Below are 15827 nucleotides of genomic sequence, written 5' to 3' on the forward strand. Positions count from 1 at the left end.
AGTTTGTTAAAAATGTAATCGAGGTTAGCGGCCGAACACAATGTGACATTTGACATCTGGCTGTGAGTGAATGAATGAGCAGAGCAAGAACTGGCGCTATAATTAGAGGAGGGGTGAGAAGTACTGAGAGCAAGATAGACAGATAGATCTGCCTAGCAACAGTACAAACACCACTGGGGAGTCGAGGCGTGGGGGATGATGTGGGCAGAGAAAGCTGGACAGAGTGCAGTGCAGACCTACATTACTTGTAGTTTTTTTTCTTCAACATATGAAATATTTATTCCAGCAAGAATTAAACATGCTCTTACAGCATGTACACACTGAGGCGTTTAGATTCGGTCTCTGAATACTATATTTGTATGACAGACGCAGTCACCTCTGACCATAATAACCATATATTTATCATTTGGTTGCTTTGTGAGTGCCTGCAACATAGTGACAGCTTTATATTTACATTTTAAAGTAGAGAACGTTTTCTGAGCATGCACCTGAATATATTGGAGAATAGTGCATGTTATTATGTTTTGCTGACAGAGTACCAGTCAGTTTGTGAGTCCATCATACTGTGTTGATGAAACGAGTGTGACATGCCTACTCTACATCATGTTTCAGGGATAAGCGAGCTGACATTGAAAGACACTGTTGTAATGACAGTAAGGGTTATTTGCACCCAACACTACTATTCACTTACATCTAGTACTCATATTTCATCCCATACTGTACATTTCTGCTCCTCCTTACACTACTCTCATCTCGTGCCACTCTTAACATACATCCAGAGTCACAACAAGGGCAATGGTTGCTTAAGAAAAGCATGCTTTTTTTTCTGGTGACTGGCTTTGCATGCACACTCCTGGGGGCAACGATTTATGACCCTAAAGAGGAGGAGAGGGGGATGTAGTGGCAAGAGCAGAAAGCACTCTGTTGGATTAAATGGTGAACTGAATGATCCTTTGGCAGGTCCATAAGGGCAGTGTCTAAGAGACATAATGGGAATGGTGCACTGCTCTTTGTAAAGATACAGTAGGAAATGTCTGACGAGGATGAACTTTTTGTCCCTGCAGGAATTTATCAAAGAAGTATCAGCCCAAAAAGAACTCAAGAGAAGAAGAGGAAAGCAAGTAAGTTAAAGGATCATGCACATGAAGTGATTTAAAGGAAAAGTTTGACATTTTTTGGAAAGATTGGTAAATGTAAGTGCTAAATAGCAACATTTCCTAAAATCTCAAACTATTCCTCTTGTTCAAATTGCTAATTTCATGCACTCACTCAATCATCACTGTGATTTGCAATCTATAACACCTCTTCTTTGACTTCACTTCTGTGGTCAAACTAGGTACACCTTCTGTCGGTCCTTCCTGCTGACACTCAATGAATTAAACGACTACGCGGGTCAACACGAGGTCATAGCGGAGAACTTGACGTCTCAAATCATCACCGATCTTACACGCTATTTGCAGGAACTCAAGACTGAGAGAAAATCGGTGAGACTTAAAATTCTTTCTGCATCCAGTGTTTGATTTCTGCTTTTTTTGTCTTGTTTTTAATCACTGTTTTATTCCTTTCTGCTGATTCCAACCAAACATTTACTTTAGTGAATAGGTCATAAGTTCTGTAAAGGAATATAGGCCAACAAAAAATCTAATCCTTCTCCATGAACTGAGGTCATCGCTGAGTAAATATAGATACACCCAAAGGCTCCCCAGAAGTGCAAAACGTGACTGAGTCCTTTTTATGGAACACAGTCATCGTTCCTCCGTCTATCATTACAGCCTTATTTTCTTCATTTAAACCAGCTTACAAAAGACTGGTACACCACACACTGTTCTTAAATGCTGAAGTCACCTTCTTTGGTTTTTTTAAAGAACAGTGGTGGACCTGCATTACATAAAACATAGATAACTGTGTGGTGCCTATTAAATTCATAGAGTTGGCAGAGGGGTAGGAGCAGAGAAGAGAGCTACCCAGCTGGAAAAAGTACTTTCTGTAAAATCTGTCATGAACACTTGTGTCTCGGAAGTCCAGCTGTGGGAACTGGAGTGGAAAACCGAAACCAGAGTGCTGCTCAAAGGCACAGTGACCTTTCTTTATAGAGTGTTTGCTCATTTGCACAAGTGGTGACATCAGCTCAGCTTGCTGCGTTTACCTAGATGCAGAAGGCTCTAGACCACATTATGTGTAGCATACACAGACGTTGGGTGCAACAACAGTGTGGTGTGTCCTGCCATAGCATCTCTGATTTTCAGAAGACGTTGATTTGGCGGTGTTACTACCTTCGCTGCCAGTTAAAAGACATAAAAATACCCTCCTGTTCCGTCTTTCTACTTTTCACTCGGAACAACGAGGAGGAAACAAGGCATCCCAGTGCTTCATCAAAAGCATGCCTTTTGTTTCTATGACAACAATTTGGTAAAAAAAAAACCACACACACACAAGAAAATAAAACTGCAATCTGCCTCCACAAATGGGATTTTCTGTTTGAAATATAATGGCTTTAAGCTTTTAAGGGACTGACATGTCCAGAACAAGCTTCCCATCCATTTCCTTGTTTCCAGGATGACAAGTTCTGCACATCCTTGAAAAGGATGAGCGAGTATATGTGCTTTGAGTGGACACTCTGCCTAAAGGTGAACATTTTGTGTGATCAGAATTTATTTAAACTTACTTTTAGTTGCAGCAAGCATGAGATAAAGGGGATTTCCAGAGCTTCCAGAGGGGCCTCAACCGCCATTTTTAGCCCTGTTGTGTTCTTTCTGATTTGACTGGGAATAGCAAAGGTCCCAGATCTCTTGTGCTTCTCTTCTCAGGCTCTTCTCATTCCTCTGCACCCTTCTTTTCCCAATCTTTGCACCCCATGTTTTCTTGCTGTTGATATTGTTGATAGTGTGTCATGTGTCATTGAAAGCTCAGCCAAAAAACAACAGTGTTTCTTCAGTTAGCCAGTTCTGGGGGATTCCCTGTATGTCATGACCCTGTAACTTGCATGGTCTTTTTTGAACAGAAGATCGTTTCATCTAACGGCATAGAGCAAATAATATTATTATATAATAATAGTTTATTGGTTACATTCAGAGCAAGTGCCCTTGTAGGGTAAATGTAGCTTCTATTTGTTTACAGCATAACTATTTGGCCTGTTCAAGTGTTGAAAGGACTAATGGGGAAACTGGTCTTTATTTGCCACAAACAAACCATCATAGTAGGTCTGTTGATAGCATAGCTAGTGATATTCTGATTAGCCTTAGTTCCAGCTTCCTATCATTTCCTTATTATGAAGCAGCACTTCATCTTGCAGCATTTTGATTTGCATCTGTGTCAGACAGAGCTGTGCAGGCAGACCCAGACAGTGGGATAAGAAGTGGGCCAATGCCTGCCCCTCATGGCATTATGGGGAGCTTATTGGACAGGTAAAACCTGAACTTCAAACCCAGAAACAAGGGGAAAAATACCTCATTAATTTATCATGGGGTTGTTTCGTAACGCTCCTTTTGCTGTTTCCATTTGAACCTCTTGCTAAGCTCAGCTTGGGGTGGCATTGTTGGTGAGGCCAAGAATATTGTCTTAACGGATTGTAAGAGAGCAGATATACTTGTTACAGAACTGGCCCCACATTTTGTAGGTCAGTGGATACAATCTAAAAATAAATCAAGATATTGCAATAACTCATTGTCCATGAATTGTTTGTTTAATGCCTAATAGTATAATATGCTGAAGAGGTTGCAGGGTTAATATGGGATGAGGAGCCTAAGTCTCACTGGACTGTGCTTGTGCTGAGGAATCATAATAAGGTGTTCAGTCAGCATGTTGGTGATCACAGTGCTTATGTATCCTCTTTAATGAAGACTACTAAAGACCCTTAAACCCTCAGCCACACTGATTATTTGCTCTATCATTTCATGAGTATCAGGGTTAGTTTTGCATATCCCCTGCATTCTGCATGCCCACAGCACATTACGTAATGGTATCTTTTGGTTTCAGGGATAGTTGTAATGTGCATGCTCAACCAGCCAAAAAGAAAAAAATGGGGGAAAAGAATGCATCTTATTTGGCTTCCAACGTCAAAAAAATAACTGTGCATATAGTGAGAAATCAGCATAAACCATAATGCCCAGAAAACAACTTTCGGTGTTTTTGGCAGAGGACACTGCCCTCATTTGTCCTTTGGAGGCAGAGAAGATAGATTCAGCCGCAGTGTTTCTCTAGAGTGGCTCTCCTTCTTGTTTTGAGTGGAAAGACAAATAGGAGCATGCACATGTCAATCCAGAAGGACTTTAGTATAAATAACGTCTGTAGTATCACTCTGAACTGTCGCTTAATGGTTTAAACATCAGGATAAATGTCTCTGTGGAGCTTTTATGAGGTTTTATCATCTCTACAGTCACCAGATCTTCTACAGCTTGTGGCTATTTCTAGCGCCTACAGATTATAATTGTGTTGACAAATATTCAGGACTGCAGGTGCACATTCCAATGACCCAAGTCTTGTCAATGAATGACTAACAGATCGGGTAAGACGTTGACGTACAGCTCCTAACATGAAATGCAAATGTTGTACTGCATCTAAGTTTCCCTTCCTGTCAAATCCGGCAAACAGCAGAAGATGACTGTTCTACTTTTTGTCACCTCTTTGTTTTGAGTGCCAGTTTGTAGCTTGTGGGGTACATTCTTTCAGCTAGAATATGTGGAGAATTATATCTATCTGAAACATTCTTCTTACCTAGTCGGAATGTCATGGTCTGTTTTGCACCATGAGAGATTCCTGTGTCTATAAAAATCATAGCATAGGGAGCAGGCCTGGTTTGTTTTTTTTAAGTAAATATTAAATTGGCTGCCTCTGCTCATACTTTCCAATCCCACTTTCATTAAAGTCAATATGTCGTAAAAGTTTAGAGTGTGGGTCAGGAAATGTTAAAGACACCGTTCACCCCAATTTCAAATATTTGATTGTTTAATGAAGGGGGTTAGATGGACTACAGGGAAGGTTGACACTGCTGAACATCTGTGTTTACCGTGGTTCTGTTTCTCTGTATACTTTTGACAGCTGATGACTTTTTATCATGCTTAAAAATGTGTGAGATCCTCCAGCAGGGTCTTGTAAATCTGATGAAGCAGTTTGGAGAAGAGCGTCGCCATAGTTTGTGTATCTTGACGGTGATAGATGTTTTGTTGATCTAGATGAGATGCTGGATATTTTTCAGAAATGTTGTTATGGAGACAAATATTTGGTTGAAAGAATGCTCCACACTAACAGTGATGTCAACCAGCCTTTGGTGCTGTGTCTCATGAGCGGGCTTCTCTGCATCTTATCATCATTTAACAAGACGTGTTTTCAAAGGATGTCTTTATCAAAGAGGCATTTGAAGGGAAGTGTCAGCTGGTGAAACAATAGAATGCTTATGATTACATGTTGGATTGTCAGAACTCCACCATGTTTTCTGTTTGAGCTCAAATACTTCCTCTGAAACACTGGAGGACTTCCCTATTTTACACAGCTTCCCTCGAAACTTTGGGAAAAGAGAAGTGTGACTACCTGAGGTAAACCAGGGTACGTTCTCACTTACTGCTCTCTTGCCCAGTGTCATTAAGTTGAGATGAACACTAATGTCTCACCTTTCACTTATTTGTTGTAAGTTATTCCACAGAATGCGGACTTCCTTGTCCTTCCTGAGTACTGAAATGCCAGAGAAGTAAAAGCAACAGCTTTTTGTTCTTTATTATGCCCTGGGCATGTTATTGAATAGCATCATCGATATTCAACTCAGCTACTGACCCGAGCTTCCGCAGTCTGTGTAACCAGGGGATACCTCATTGATAGTCAAGACTTTGTGTGTTTTTTTTTATTTTCATTTGATTCTTTTAGGGGTCTTTGGCAGATCATCTTAACTACAGGCAATGAGAAGAAGTATTTGTATGCTTTAGAAGTCATCACAACCTAATTTAAAAACAACAAAGTTTTAGAGATATCCCTCTGTGTTTCCACTTCAACTGATTTTGGCTGTTATCCACACGGAGAGCTGCACAGAGACGTGCTCTGCCTCTGGGCTGGTTGCACCTTGATAGACTGAGTAAGGCCTTGTACAAAAACAATACAGCATATGTGCCATATGAGTTTAGACTAGCAGCTGCTATGTAGCCCTGTCTAATATGCCCCACTGGTTAAAAAACACCGTGGCTTGTCTGTTTAGGCTAGATTACAATATCTGCATTCTCTTCCATGATGTAGTTTTCACCGTGTTCAGTATGTGTTGCCACAAACTCACATGTTTGGTCATGAACAAAAGTATTGCATACTTTTTCAATGGGAGATATCAGGGGATACCAAATTATTGTTGTTATCAGCATTCAGAATGTATTTCTCTACCAAACAGCCGTGTATCTAGCAAACATTGAGGTTTTGACACTCTGAACTAGAAATGTCGACCTCATTGTGGTGTCAGAGAAATGTTAGGGGATCTTTACTGAACTGAGCCACCAACAGTCAGGGTGACTCTTTACTTTTTTCTTTTCTTTTAGTTCTCAATGAAGAAATGCTGTTAAAGTAATTTCTGTTATTTGTCTTCTTTTTGTACTTTGAATGTACGTGAGGCCGGGACAGACAGCAGAGAGGACTGTTTTTTAACAACAGAAACCTTGCCAGTGGCAGCGTGACATGTGACTTTGAAGCTACATAAAAGAAGCATCTGTTCTGCCTCAACACACTCTTACTGGTCCCTTGAATGTTATTGTTACTTGATCTACACTAGTATGGAATTTATTCTATTTATCTGTTTTTTTGTATGTAATGTATCTTGAAATTGTAACACCTATTTTCTGGAGCACTGCTGTTGCACCTGTGGTGAGCAAGTGGAAGGTGATGATCTGGTTTCTCTTTAATCAAATAGACTCACAGCCATCTGTTGGAGCATGGGCAAATCTATCTGCATTAAGCCTGAGGGTTATGCAGTCATCATTTTTAATACAACCACAGTATAGTGTTTGAATTTGCCCTACTTTCCCAGTTTGCATTAATACTTTCCTGTCATGCTGTGAGTAATATTCATACTAGTTAATGGTATGGCTGAGACTGCCTCTAAATGATTATCCCTGATATGTCACGGTCAGGTTCTCCTGCTTTTAAATCCTAATTAAACTAATGAGTTGTATGATAATTTTTTTCCTTTCCTCAACAGCATTTCCATGATGGGCGTAAAGCACAGCAGCACATTGAGAGTTCATGGAAACAGCTGGAATCGGTAAGTGACCCCATTTACGTGATTTTGCACAGTGGCTTTCAAGTGTTGATTCTAAATCTGTTTTAAATCTCCTAAATTCCTCTTGTTGGCTAAGAAGACGGAACAAATATGAATAACAGTTGAGGTCATTGTCATTGCAAACCACTAATAGTGGAAATTATTATGATAATATTATTTGTTAAAAAAAATCTGGTTGATAATCCCACATAACAAGGGGCAGTTTTGCGCCTTAACAATGGTTGCTAAAAAACAAGAAAATACACATGTTTAATTATGGTCCCACACTCTTGGTGGTATTCATTATACTCGTTATTTGAATGTACTGTAATTTCTTTGCCAAACAAAAAAATCTGAATGCACAATTATTGCTTAAAGAATAATTTGACAGCCTCTGCTGGTTAAAAACTAGTAATATAATTAACACAATTACAATCTATAGATGTTAATAAAATCATACAGATATAACATTGCAGAAAAAAACTATGTAGAAGGGCTTTGTAGACTGTCATTGCTCAAGGCAGTCATCAACATCAGTGCCACATGATGCTAAAGCACATGCTGCACCAGACACTCTCTGAGGATCTGCGTGACTGTAAAATATATAGTCATTATCAAAAACTGAGGAAGCAAAGACAGAAGGTCAATTTCTGTTTGAAAAAGGCCCCTGTACAAAGCCCTGAAGACGTTTTGTTCTGTCCTAACTGTAAATCTCAATGTGCAATTTCTTTAGCTTGTAATGGAGACCGGGCAGGAGAACAGATTTGACAGAAAAAAGACCCTTACTTTGCAGAAAACTATTTAAGAGCAGGCCCAGGATCGCCTGTTTTATTTGTCTAAGCAAAGGCAGCTAAAAGAGAGATTGCACAGAGCACCACTTCTTATCTCTGCCTGGCCCTTTTTTTGACGTGGGGAGAGAAAGAGTGTGTGAGAGATGCATAACTGCCTTGTCCTCCTTCAAACTTCTCTCTGGTTTCAATGATACCATTGTGTTCAAGGCAGATAGGCACAGTTCAGAGTGCACACTGGCCCCAACAAACAGTGATTGTTCAGTCACAGAGGGGTTGAAAGAGGGGTTGGATGAATGGTTGTTTTTCTGTACACAAACGACCACTATGAACATTTGTTTAATCTGCACACTGCAGACTTTAACAGACCCCGCTGCTGTGTCAATGACAGACACTAACCTCTGCTGCACACAATGCTGGGCCTGAAATGTATATGACGCATACGTACATGTTATGACGTCTATTATTATGCTTATTTAAAGGTCAGGTTAAACAGCGGTCCTGCTGCTGCGTATTATGTTAAGACTGATGTCCTCCTATTTCAGTGTAAAAGAAGATTTGAGAGGGACTGTAAAGAGGCGGACAGGGCACAGCAGTACTTTGAGAAGATGGATGCCGACATTAACGTGACTAAGGCTGATGTGGAAAAGGTATGTGTCATCTCACTCTGGCAAACCACCAATTACACACATCCTATAGCCTCCATGGTTCACACAATCGCCTGGCCTTTCTCACCCACCTTCACCTTGCACCCTGCCCTCTCTCTCACTGCTTTCCATTAACCCTTTCCATGCCCTGACTACTCATTCAGCAAAGATTGACTGAGCATGTGTTTGATGCCAGGGGCTGTGTGTAAAGGCTGGCATTGTCTCGGCAGCAGCACCGAGTCCTTGTTATCACTGTAGAGCAGCCACCAAACTCTCTGCTCTGAAGAGACGCCTGTGTCGATGGCTCTGTGTGTGTGTGCTTGTGTGTGTGTGCACACTGTGAATTAGAACCAAATGCACAGCTTGGTGTTTTGTAATTATATGTTCTGTTAAATAAATCAAAGCACAGCATTTATCTGATTCTCAGGCCTTGCAGCCCCCGTGGGGCCTGTGGCTGATGTCATTTCCTGTTGTCATGACCAATTAAAAGAGCCCTCAAAAAAAATCTCAGCCTTTAACCCACACAGCTCCCACGGCCGCAAGGCATTATGGGTCAGCAGCGCGTGTTTCTGCTGCTTCATCAGCTGTTGGAGCAGAGCTCAGGCTCAGAGTTGACACAGTTCAGACCCGATTATTATGCAAATATAGGCTGGAATAAAGAGCCTTTCTACACTCTGGACGTACAGCCAAAGACCTACAATAGGCTTAGGCTAACACTGAACTCAACTGGAAATACAAGGCAGAGCAGCTCAAGAAAACAGTGTTGAAACAAGAGTTGTGTTGTCTCTGACTACAGTTCTTTCATTTATTGAAGCATGCAAGACTCAGACGTTACACAGAATTTTGTAAAAGGAAGTTATACAAAGCAGATGATTCATAAATGTCTCACGTGACTCATTACTGGACACTTTGCTTCAAGGCAGAAAGAGATTTCATTTATTTATTTATTTATTTATTTTATGTTATGCATTATCCTTTCACACTATACTATATTTTATTTTAAAGGTGTAGAAATTTCACTTTAACGCAGACGCACTCACATGACACAACTTTCAATTAGGCATCCCTTTCTGTTCCTGTTCCTTCATCTGTGGGTGATTTGATGGAACTCAGCTCTAATTTTTTTACTTACATTACCATTGTCCAAAAAGGAAGAACTTAGAATAGAAACAGCCAAAACTTACATCAGCGCCTAACAGACACTTGTCGGTGTAGTTTGTCCTCTTTGTCTGTGTTATGAACACTATTGAATGAATTCCTTTGACTGTGATTCAGACATGTAAGCTTCAATGCTTAAGGTCTATATAGTCATCTCACTTTTGTCATTACATTTGCTATATCATGTTTCACCCTCCAAACCTTGTAATAGTCTGTCGCCTTTCCGATAATCTTTGAACTAAAAATATCTCACATAGGCTTCGGTCAGGAAAAGGTTACTGAATATTTGTCAGCCACAGGTGAGTGAATTGTGGCGTCTCAGATGCAACAAGGAACGCAGACCGCACACCCGTTTAGTGTAGACTATTTAACATTTTTTAAATACATTATTTATTTTATCAGAAATCCAAAATAATCATCTTCTGAGGGACTTTGCAGAGACATTGTGTTCATTTATTTTAGTATTTATCTCCAGAAGGGATGAAATGTCACATCCCTAGTTTAAGATGTGTTTGTGTGTTAGTCATCCTAAAAAAAAAAACAGAATGGTCCTGGGTGGCACTGAACAGGCCAGCAGGGGTTAAAGAAGAGATATGCTAGAGCTGAATGTTTAACTACTGTCAACACATCTGCATCACATCAACACAAAAGAAGAAAATATTTCACAAACTGTCAAGATCCAGGATATGTCTTTAATGTGATGTCTTCCTTTTATGCAAAAAAAAGCTGCTGTTTGCTGAGCTGGAGTGTTGTGGTTTTCTGTGCAGCTGGAGCAAAACCTCTAACTGTTCCCTCTCCACCTCTGGCAAACAAATCCCTCAATTTGGGGTTTGGATACTCAGTCCAGATATCCACAGAGGCAGTTACAGTTTATCTGAGGAACCCCCTCAGCCCTCACACACACACACTTACATAAGCCTGGTTTCTACTTCTCCTTAGCCTCTACTGATGTAAAACGGTTTACAATTACAGTATTTTAGTGTTTTTTTGTTTGTTTACCCTGGTACCAACTTCCCTTTTTTGAGTGATGACACGCCCGGTGGTCTAGGAAGTGCATCTATGGCAACTTCTTGTTTAGCTGGAAACGGCTAACAATGCTTTTGTGTATGTGTGTGTTTGTATATTTATTTTATGCCATGCCTTGAAGCGAAGTTCCCATAAGGTAGGTCCAGTGGGGAGAAAACCTTTTTATATCTGTGGGACACACACTGTCTCGACTCATGTCTCCACACACATACACAAACACACAGTCTCCTGTGTAGTCTGACACATAGAACATAGGTCTGTTATCACGCCCTGTCCTGTCTGATTGTGGTCGGTCAGTGGCGTCCATTATTTCTCCTCCTCATTCTCAGTTTTGATGGATAATATGTGTATAGAAATGCACACACGAATACTCGCTGAGCGGCAAAGCAAAACAGGTAATTTCCAAATGACAACAGGATGTGATGTGGCTGCACAGCAGCATGTTTTGTGATCTGCCAGGTTACCATGGTGATAACACATCATTTCTCAACACAGATTCAGTTGACTTTGCATGCACCTACAGCAACACAGCACATTAGCTTAAAATGCATGCTGACTGGCTGCTTTATAAACAGCCGGACCCTCACATGTGCTTTTTAGCTTTTCACATTCTTTTTCTCGTAAGCTGTGACTATCATTTTCCACTGAGGTATTATCTGTCATCCCTCGTATGCTGGAAATAATGTGCCTTTGTATCTGACAAGTGTCTCGACTCTGATGTCCTCCTTTTTTCTATCATGCCCTCGATTGCTTACCCATATGTGTGTGAGTGTGAAAGACTCTGCTCTTGCATCAGATTGGTGTGTGTAGGTGAAAACTGGATGATGTCCTTTTAAATGTTTCCCCTTGGACTATGACAGATCAGGGTTATTATGTCCTCTCCTCTGCCTTTCACATTTATAATGTGTGGTTGCATTCCATAGGCTAAGATGCTGATTGCAATCGTAGTATTATAATGGGAATTTTATTATAGATGACCTAATGAATTACTTTTTTTTGTGTCGACCCTGTTCAGGATGATGTAAAGAGGAAACAGATATGAGCACTTAGCTGCATGAACACACACGCGCACACACACACCACATGCTGTCTAGCTGAAATAATCTCATCTCCATCTGCTTACTGTGGATCTGTAATAGGCTGCTCTTGCTGCGTTTGACTGCCTGCCTTCCTTCCCTTTAGACTGAACTAGCTTAAAAATAATCAACATTATCAAGTAGAGATAGCACAGACGGGGCGGGCGGGCAGTCAAAATCCAAATCCGACCATTCTGCAGCCAGTGCAGGCTGTTGTCTTCCTTTTTTATATGTTTATTCTGCCCTACATATGATCTACTGCCAAAAGCTGTCACTGCCTCCTGACTCAGATTTGCACCTGTGACCGTGCGTCCACGACTTCTGTGTGTTTATTTGTATGCATGAGAAATAGGTATGCACAAATATGTCAACTTATTTAGGTTTGAATACTCTGGCTGTGTGCGTGTGTGTAACATATATTAGAGATACTGATGGTTAGTGAAGAGTCTTAAATGTGCATGTTTGTGTGTGTTTGCTTCATCAGGCAAGACAGCAAGCTCAGATGAGGCACCAGATGGCGGCAGACAGTAAGGGCGACTATTCCTCATACCTGCAAAAGTTCAACCAGGAGCAGAATGACCATTACTACACAATTATCCCCAACATATTCCAGGTAAATACAAGAGTTGTGATGTGTCCTGCCATGCAAGTTGCACTCAGAAAGCTGTTTTGGGGGTTAAAACCATAATTTTTTTAGGTTGCCTGGTGTGTGGCACAAATATGGCTGATTTGATAGTCTGCCAAAATGTGTGCTTTCATGTGCAGTCATTTGTTAGCTTGTGAATTAAAAGTGGTTTGCAGCCCACTACCCTCAATACCCCAAGGGTGGTGTACTAAAAATTCATTTTCAACATGCAGGAAACACTGTGGTTAACAGGCTGTCCTCATTAAGGCTACAAGTCTTTTGATACAACTATGTTTCTTACAGTTTGACAGATTGTACGCTTGTAGTCTAATTTTTAATAAAAAACAATCGTTGAAAGCTTCAGTTTTTGGCGTTAACATGCACGTCTGTGGTATTGCCTCCATTTTTGAGCAAACCTCAAATGGCCACTAAAGTAAAGTGTTTTTTGTTCTCTGCTTGTTTTTTTCTTCCCAGGCTTATATTTATGTATGAATATTTCTTTCTTTGTCATGTAGAAACTCCAGGACATGGAGGAGAAAAGAATTGAGAGGATAGGAGTGTGTATGAAGACATTTGCAGATGTGGATCGTCAAGTTCTGCCCATCGTGGGGAAGTGTTTAGATGGCATGACCAAAGCCGCTGAGTCCATCGAGCCCAAGACTGTGAGTATACGGAATGATATTTATGTGCACTCACACACGCAGCACCATGTGGGACATATTACTCACTCAGCCAGGCTGTCTGTCACCACCCACAACAAGTCTACACGCAGAATGGGACCCAGAAGGGGACATTTTGAAAATAAAAACAACTCACCTGTAAATAACAGAAGGGTTGTGGGAGGGCTGCGTTTTAACTGAGAGAATAGCTGATCTGATTTGTGTGGTGACCTCCCCTTTGGAGTAAGAAAATCAATGAGGTACAAGCACATGCTGTGTTTTCCCCATGAACTACTTCCAGTGGTAAAAATACACATGGTACTCTCCCTTAAAGGGGCATTCCACTGGTTTTACACAGGAAATTCTGTTGTATTATTATTATTACATGCCAATAATGTTTACATGCAAAGTTGCTCTCTCTCTCTCTCTCTCTCTGTTGCTAATCTTTTCAGTGTTTTTGCTAAACAAAGCCAGTCAGCTGCTGTAGCTTCATATATTATGAGCGTGTTTTCAATCTTCTTTGCTAATCTTCTTTGCTAAACTATTATTTAATACCTCATGGAAACAGGAGGAGATTTGAGATTTTCATTGCTTGTTATTATTGTTTGGATACTTAACATTTGCCTGTGTCAAAGAGGAAGTGAGTGGAGTAAAATATTGCGATGTCACATGTTGGCTGCTTGCTGTAAGACAAAAAGCAAGACCATCATCAGGGATTGCATTGTGTGTGTGTGTGTGTGTGTGTGTGTGTGTGTGTGTGTGTGTGTGTGGGTGTATGGCCCAGCTCCAGGGAGATGACTCCAGCCTCCAGCATTTCTGCTACAGTAAACAACAGTGGGGAATAACGTATCACATGCTCCCTCCCTCTGTCTGTCTCTCTTCCTCTCGTATTCCTCCCTCATGCAAGCAGGTTTTTGACCCCCTGACCCTGACTCCAACCAGACCCTCTTTGTCCTTATCAGTTCAGATAGGCCTGATGTACACTGAAGCTGATTAATGTGCTCCTTCCTGTGTCTGAGGAGCCTGGCTGTGTCCCCGACCTCGGTGTTTTGTCATAACTCTTGCCTGACAGATTTAGGTCTTTTCCTCTTTCTTCTGTGGCCCACAAACTGGATAATGGTTGTCCCTCTGCCTCTCGGTTTTCACAACATTCTCAATAAGTGTTATCAGGCCAGAAGTACTATAAACAGCAGAACACTGTATTTCATCTTATCTACAGACCTCCTGATTAAGCAGACAGTTTCAATAAACAGAAATTGTCTTTATAGTCATGGTTTTACATTTAAAAAAAATGTAAATTAGAGTGTAGATAAGACAACTAATGGCTGCAATTGACTCCTACTAGGATTCCAAGCAGGTGGTCGAGTCCTACAAGTCTGGGTTTGAGCCCCCAGGAGATGTGGAGTTTGAGGACTACGGCCAGGCCATGAAGAGGACGGTATCCGAGACCAGCCTGTCCAACTCTAGAGAAGTCAAAGAGAAGCCGACTGGCAAGAGCAAGGGCAAACTGTGGCCTTTCATTAAGAACAAGAACAAGGTAACACATGAATGAACACTAAACACAGTCATGTTCACGCTCGAACACACTTGGAGGTCACTTTGCATTGCAGGGAAATGTGGGGTGGGATGGAGTTTGTTTTATGTACTATTTGTTCTGCTGTGGCTGTATATGTGTTTATCGTTTGTATCTGTTACACTGCTAGTACTGATTATGCATTTATTTTATGTCCATTTTTGTGTAGACGTTTTGACCTTCAGTTACTATGTCAAGCTCAAGAAATATTTTGTTAGTTCTTTGTTAGTATTGCCATTTTTTCTTGTTATTATTTGCCACCCGTTCCCTTCTCCCTGGCGATCACCCTCACTGATTTACTGATTTCGGAGCCTCCCTTTTGTAACACACACTAATGCATTTCTACCTTCACTCTATGGATGGTCTCAACTGGCAGATATTAACTTTGCTGCTGTCAGATCAGAAGTAACAGTCGCCCCTCGCCGTCGTTTTTTTTCTCCATTGACTGGTGATCAGCTCCGAGTAGCTTCCCTCGGGTTCCTGCTTCTGAAAACTGATGATCTCTGGCTGTCTTATGGGCTGGTTGCACTGTGGGTATTGAATTAGGCAGTGACAAATTGTGTGTGTGTTTGTGTGTGTGTGTGAAAGAGATAGAAAGACTGGAAGGAGGTGTATGCAGTGCCAGATTCAGATGAAATCCCAGTGTTTTTATGTGTAGTGTTGAAAAGGGTGTTTACACTTAATCTGCACAGATGCATGCAAACATAACAGTACTGCTTTACAGAATTAGGGTTTCTACTGACCTTTGAGTCTCTTTCTATGACCGAGACGTATCTCTGAAACACTATGCCATGCATGTGCTGCCGGTGGTATCTCAGAACTCATTGCTGCTTCATATTTTCACTTCTGGTGGATAAATAATGTAGTCAGGTTCCAAATTAGATTAGTCTGACACTGACCTCAAAAATTCAGCTGCTGATATCCTTGGGGATGTGTTGAATGTCTTAGCTGGCATGATAATGAGATTCAGGAAATAAAAAAAAAATGGAAAAAGGATTTCCAAAATGGAAGCTGGCATGCGCTTTGACTGAAACTCTGCTGTTTGCTTTG

At 40.9% G+C, this 15827-nt stretch overlaps 1 protein-coding gene across 15 annotated transcripts in view; it reads left to right on the plus strand.

Moving 5' to 3' along the window:
* Nucleotides 1-15827, plus strand: part of fnbp1b (formin binding protein 1b) — a 46001-nt gene that overhangs the window by 17169 nt on the left and 13005 nt on the right. For all 15 annotated transcript variants that reach the window (XM_028417154.1, XM_028417153.1, XM_028417155.1 and 12 more), the window contains exons 3-9: nucleotides 1065-1121; nucleotides 1337-1484; nucleotides 7166-7228; nucleotides 8559-8663; nucleotides 12405-12533; nucleotides 13061-13207; nucleotides 14550-14741. In XM_028417154.1, the coding sequence (XP_028272955.1) occupies nucleotides 1065-1121; nucleotides 1337-1484; nucleotides 7166-7228; nucleotides 8559-8663; nucleotides 12405-12533; nucleotides 13061-13207; nucleotides 14550-14741 (841 nt within the window). The remainder of the gene's footprint in view (nucleotides 1-1064; nucleotides 1122-1336; nucleotides 1485-7165; nucleotides 7229-8558; nucleotides 8664-12404; nucleotides 12534-13060; nucleotides 13208-14549; nucleotides 14742-15827) is intronic.

Source organism: Parambassis ranga, chromosome 12 (assembly GCF_900634625.1).
Source record: "Parambassis ranga chromosome 12, fParRan2.1, whole genome shotgun sequence".
Classification (NCBI taxonomy): domain Eukaryota; kingdom Metazoa; phylum Chordata; class Actinopteri; family Ambassidae; genus Parambassis; species Parambassis ranga.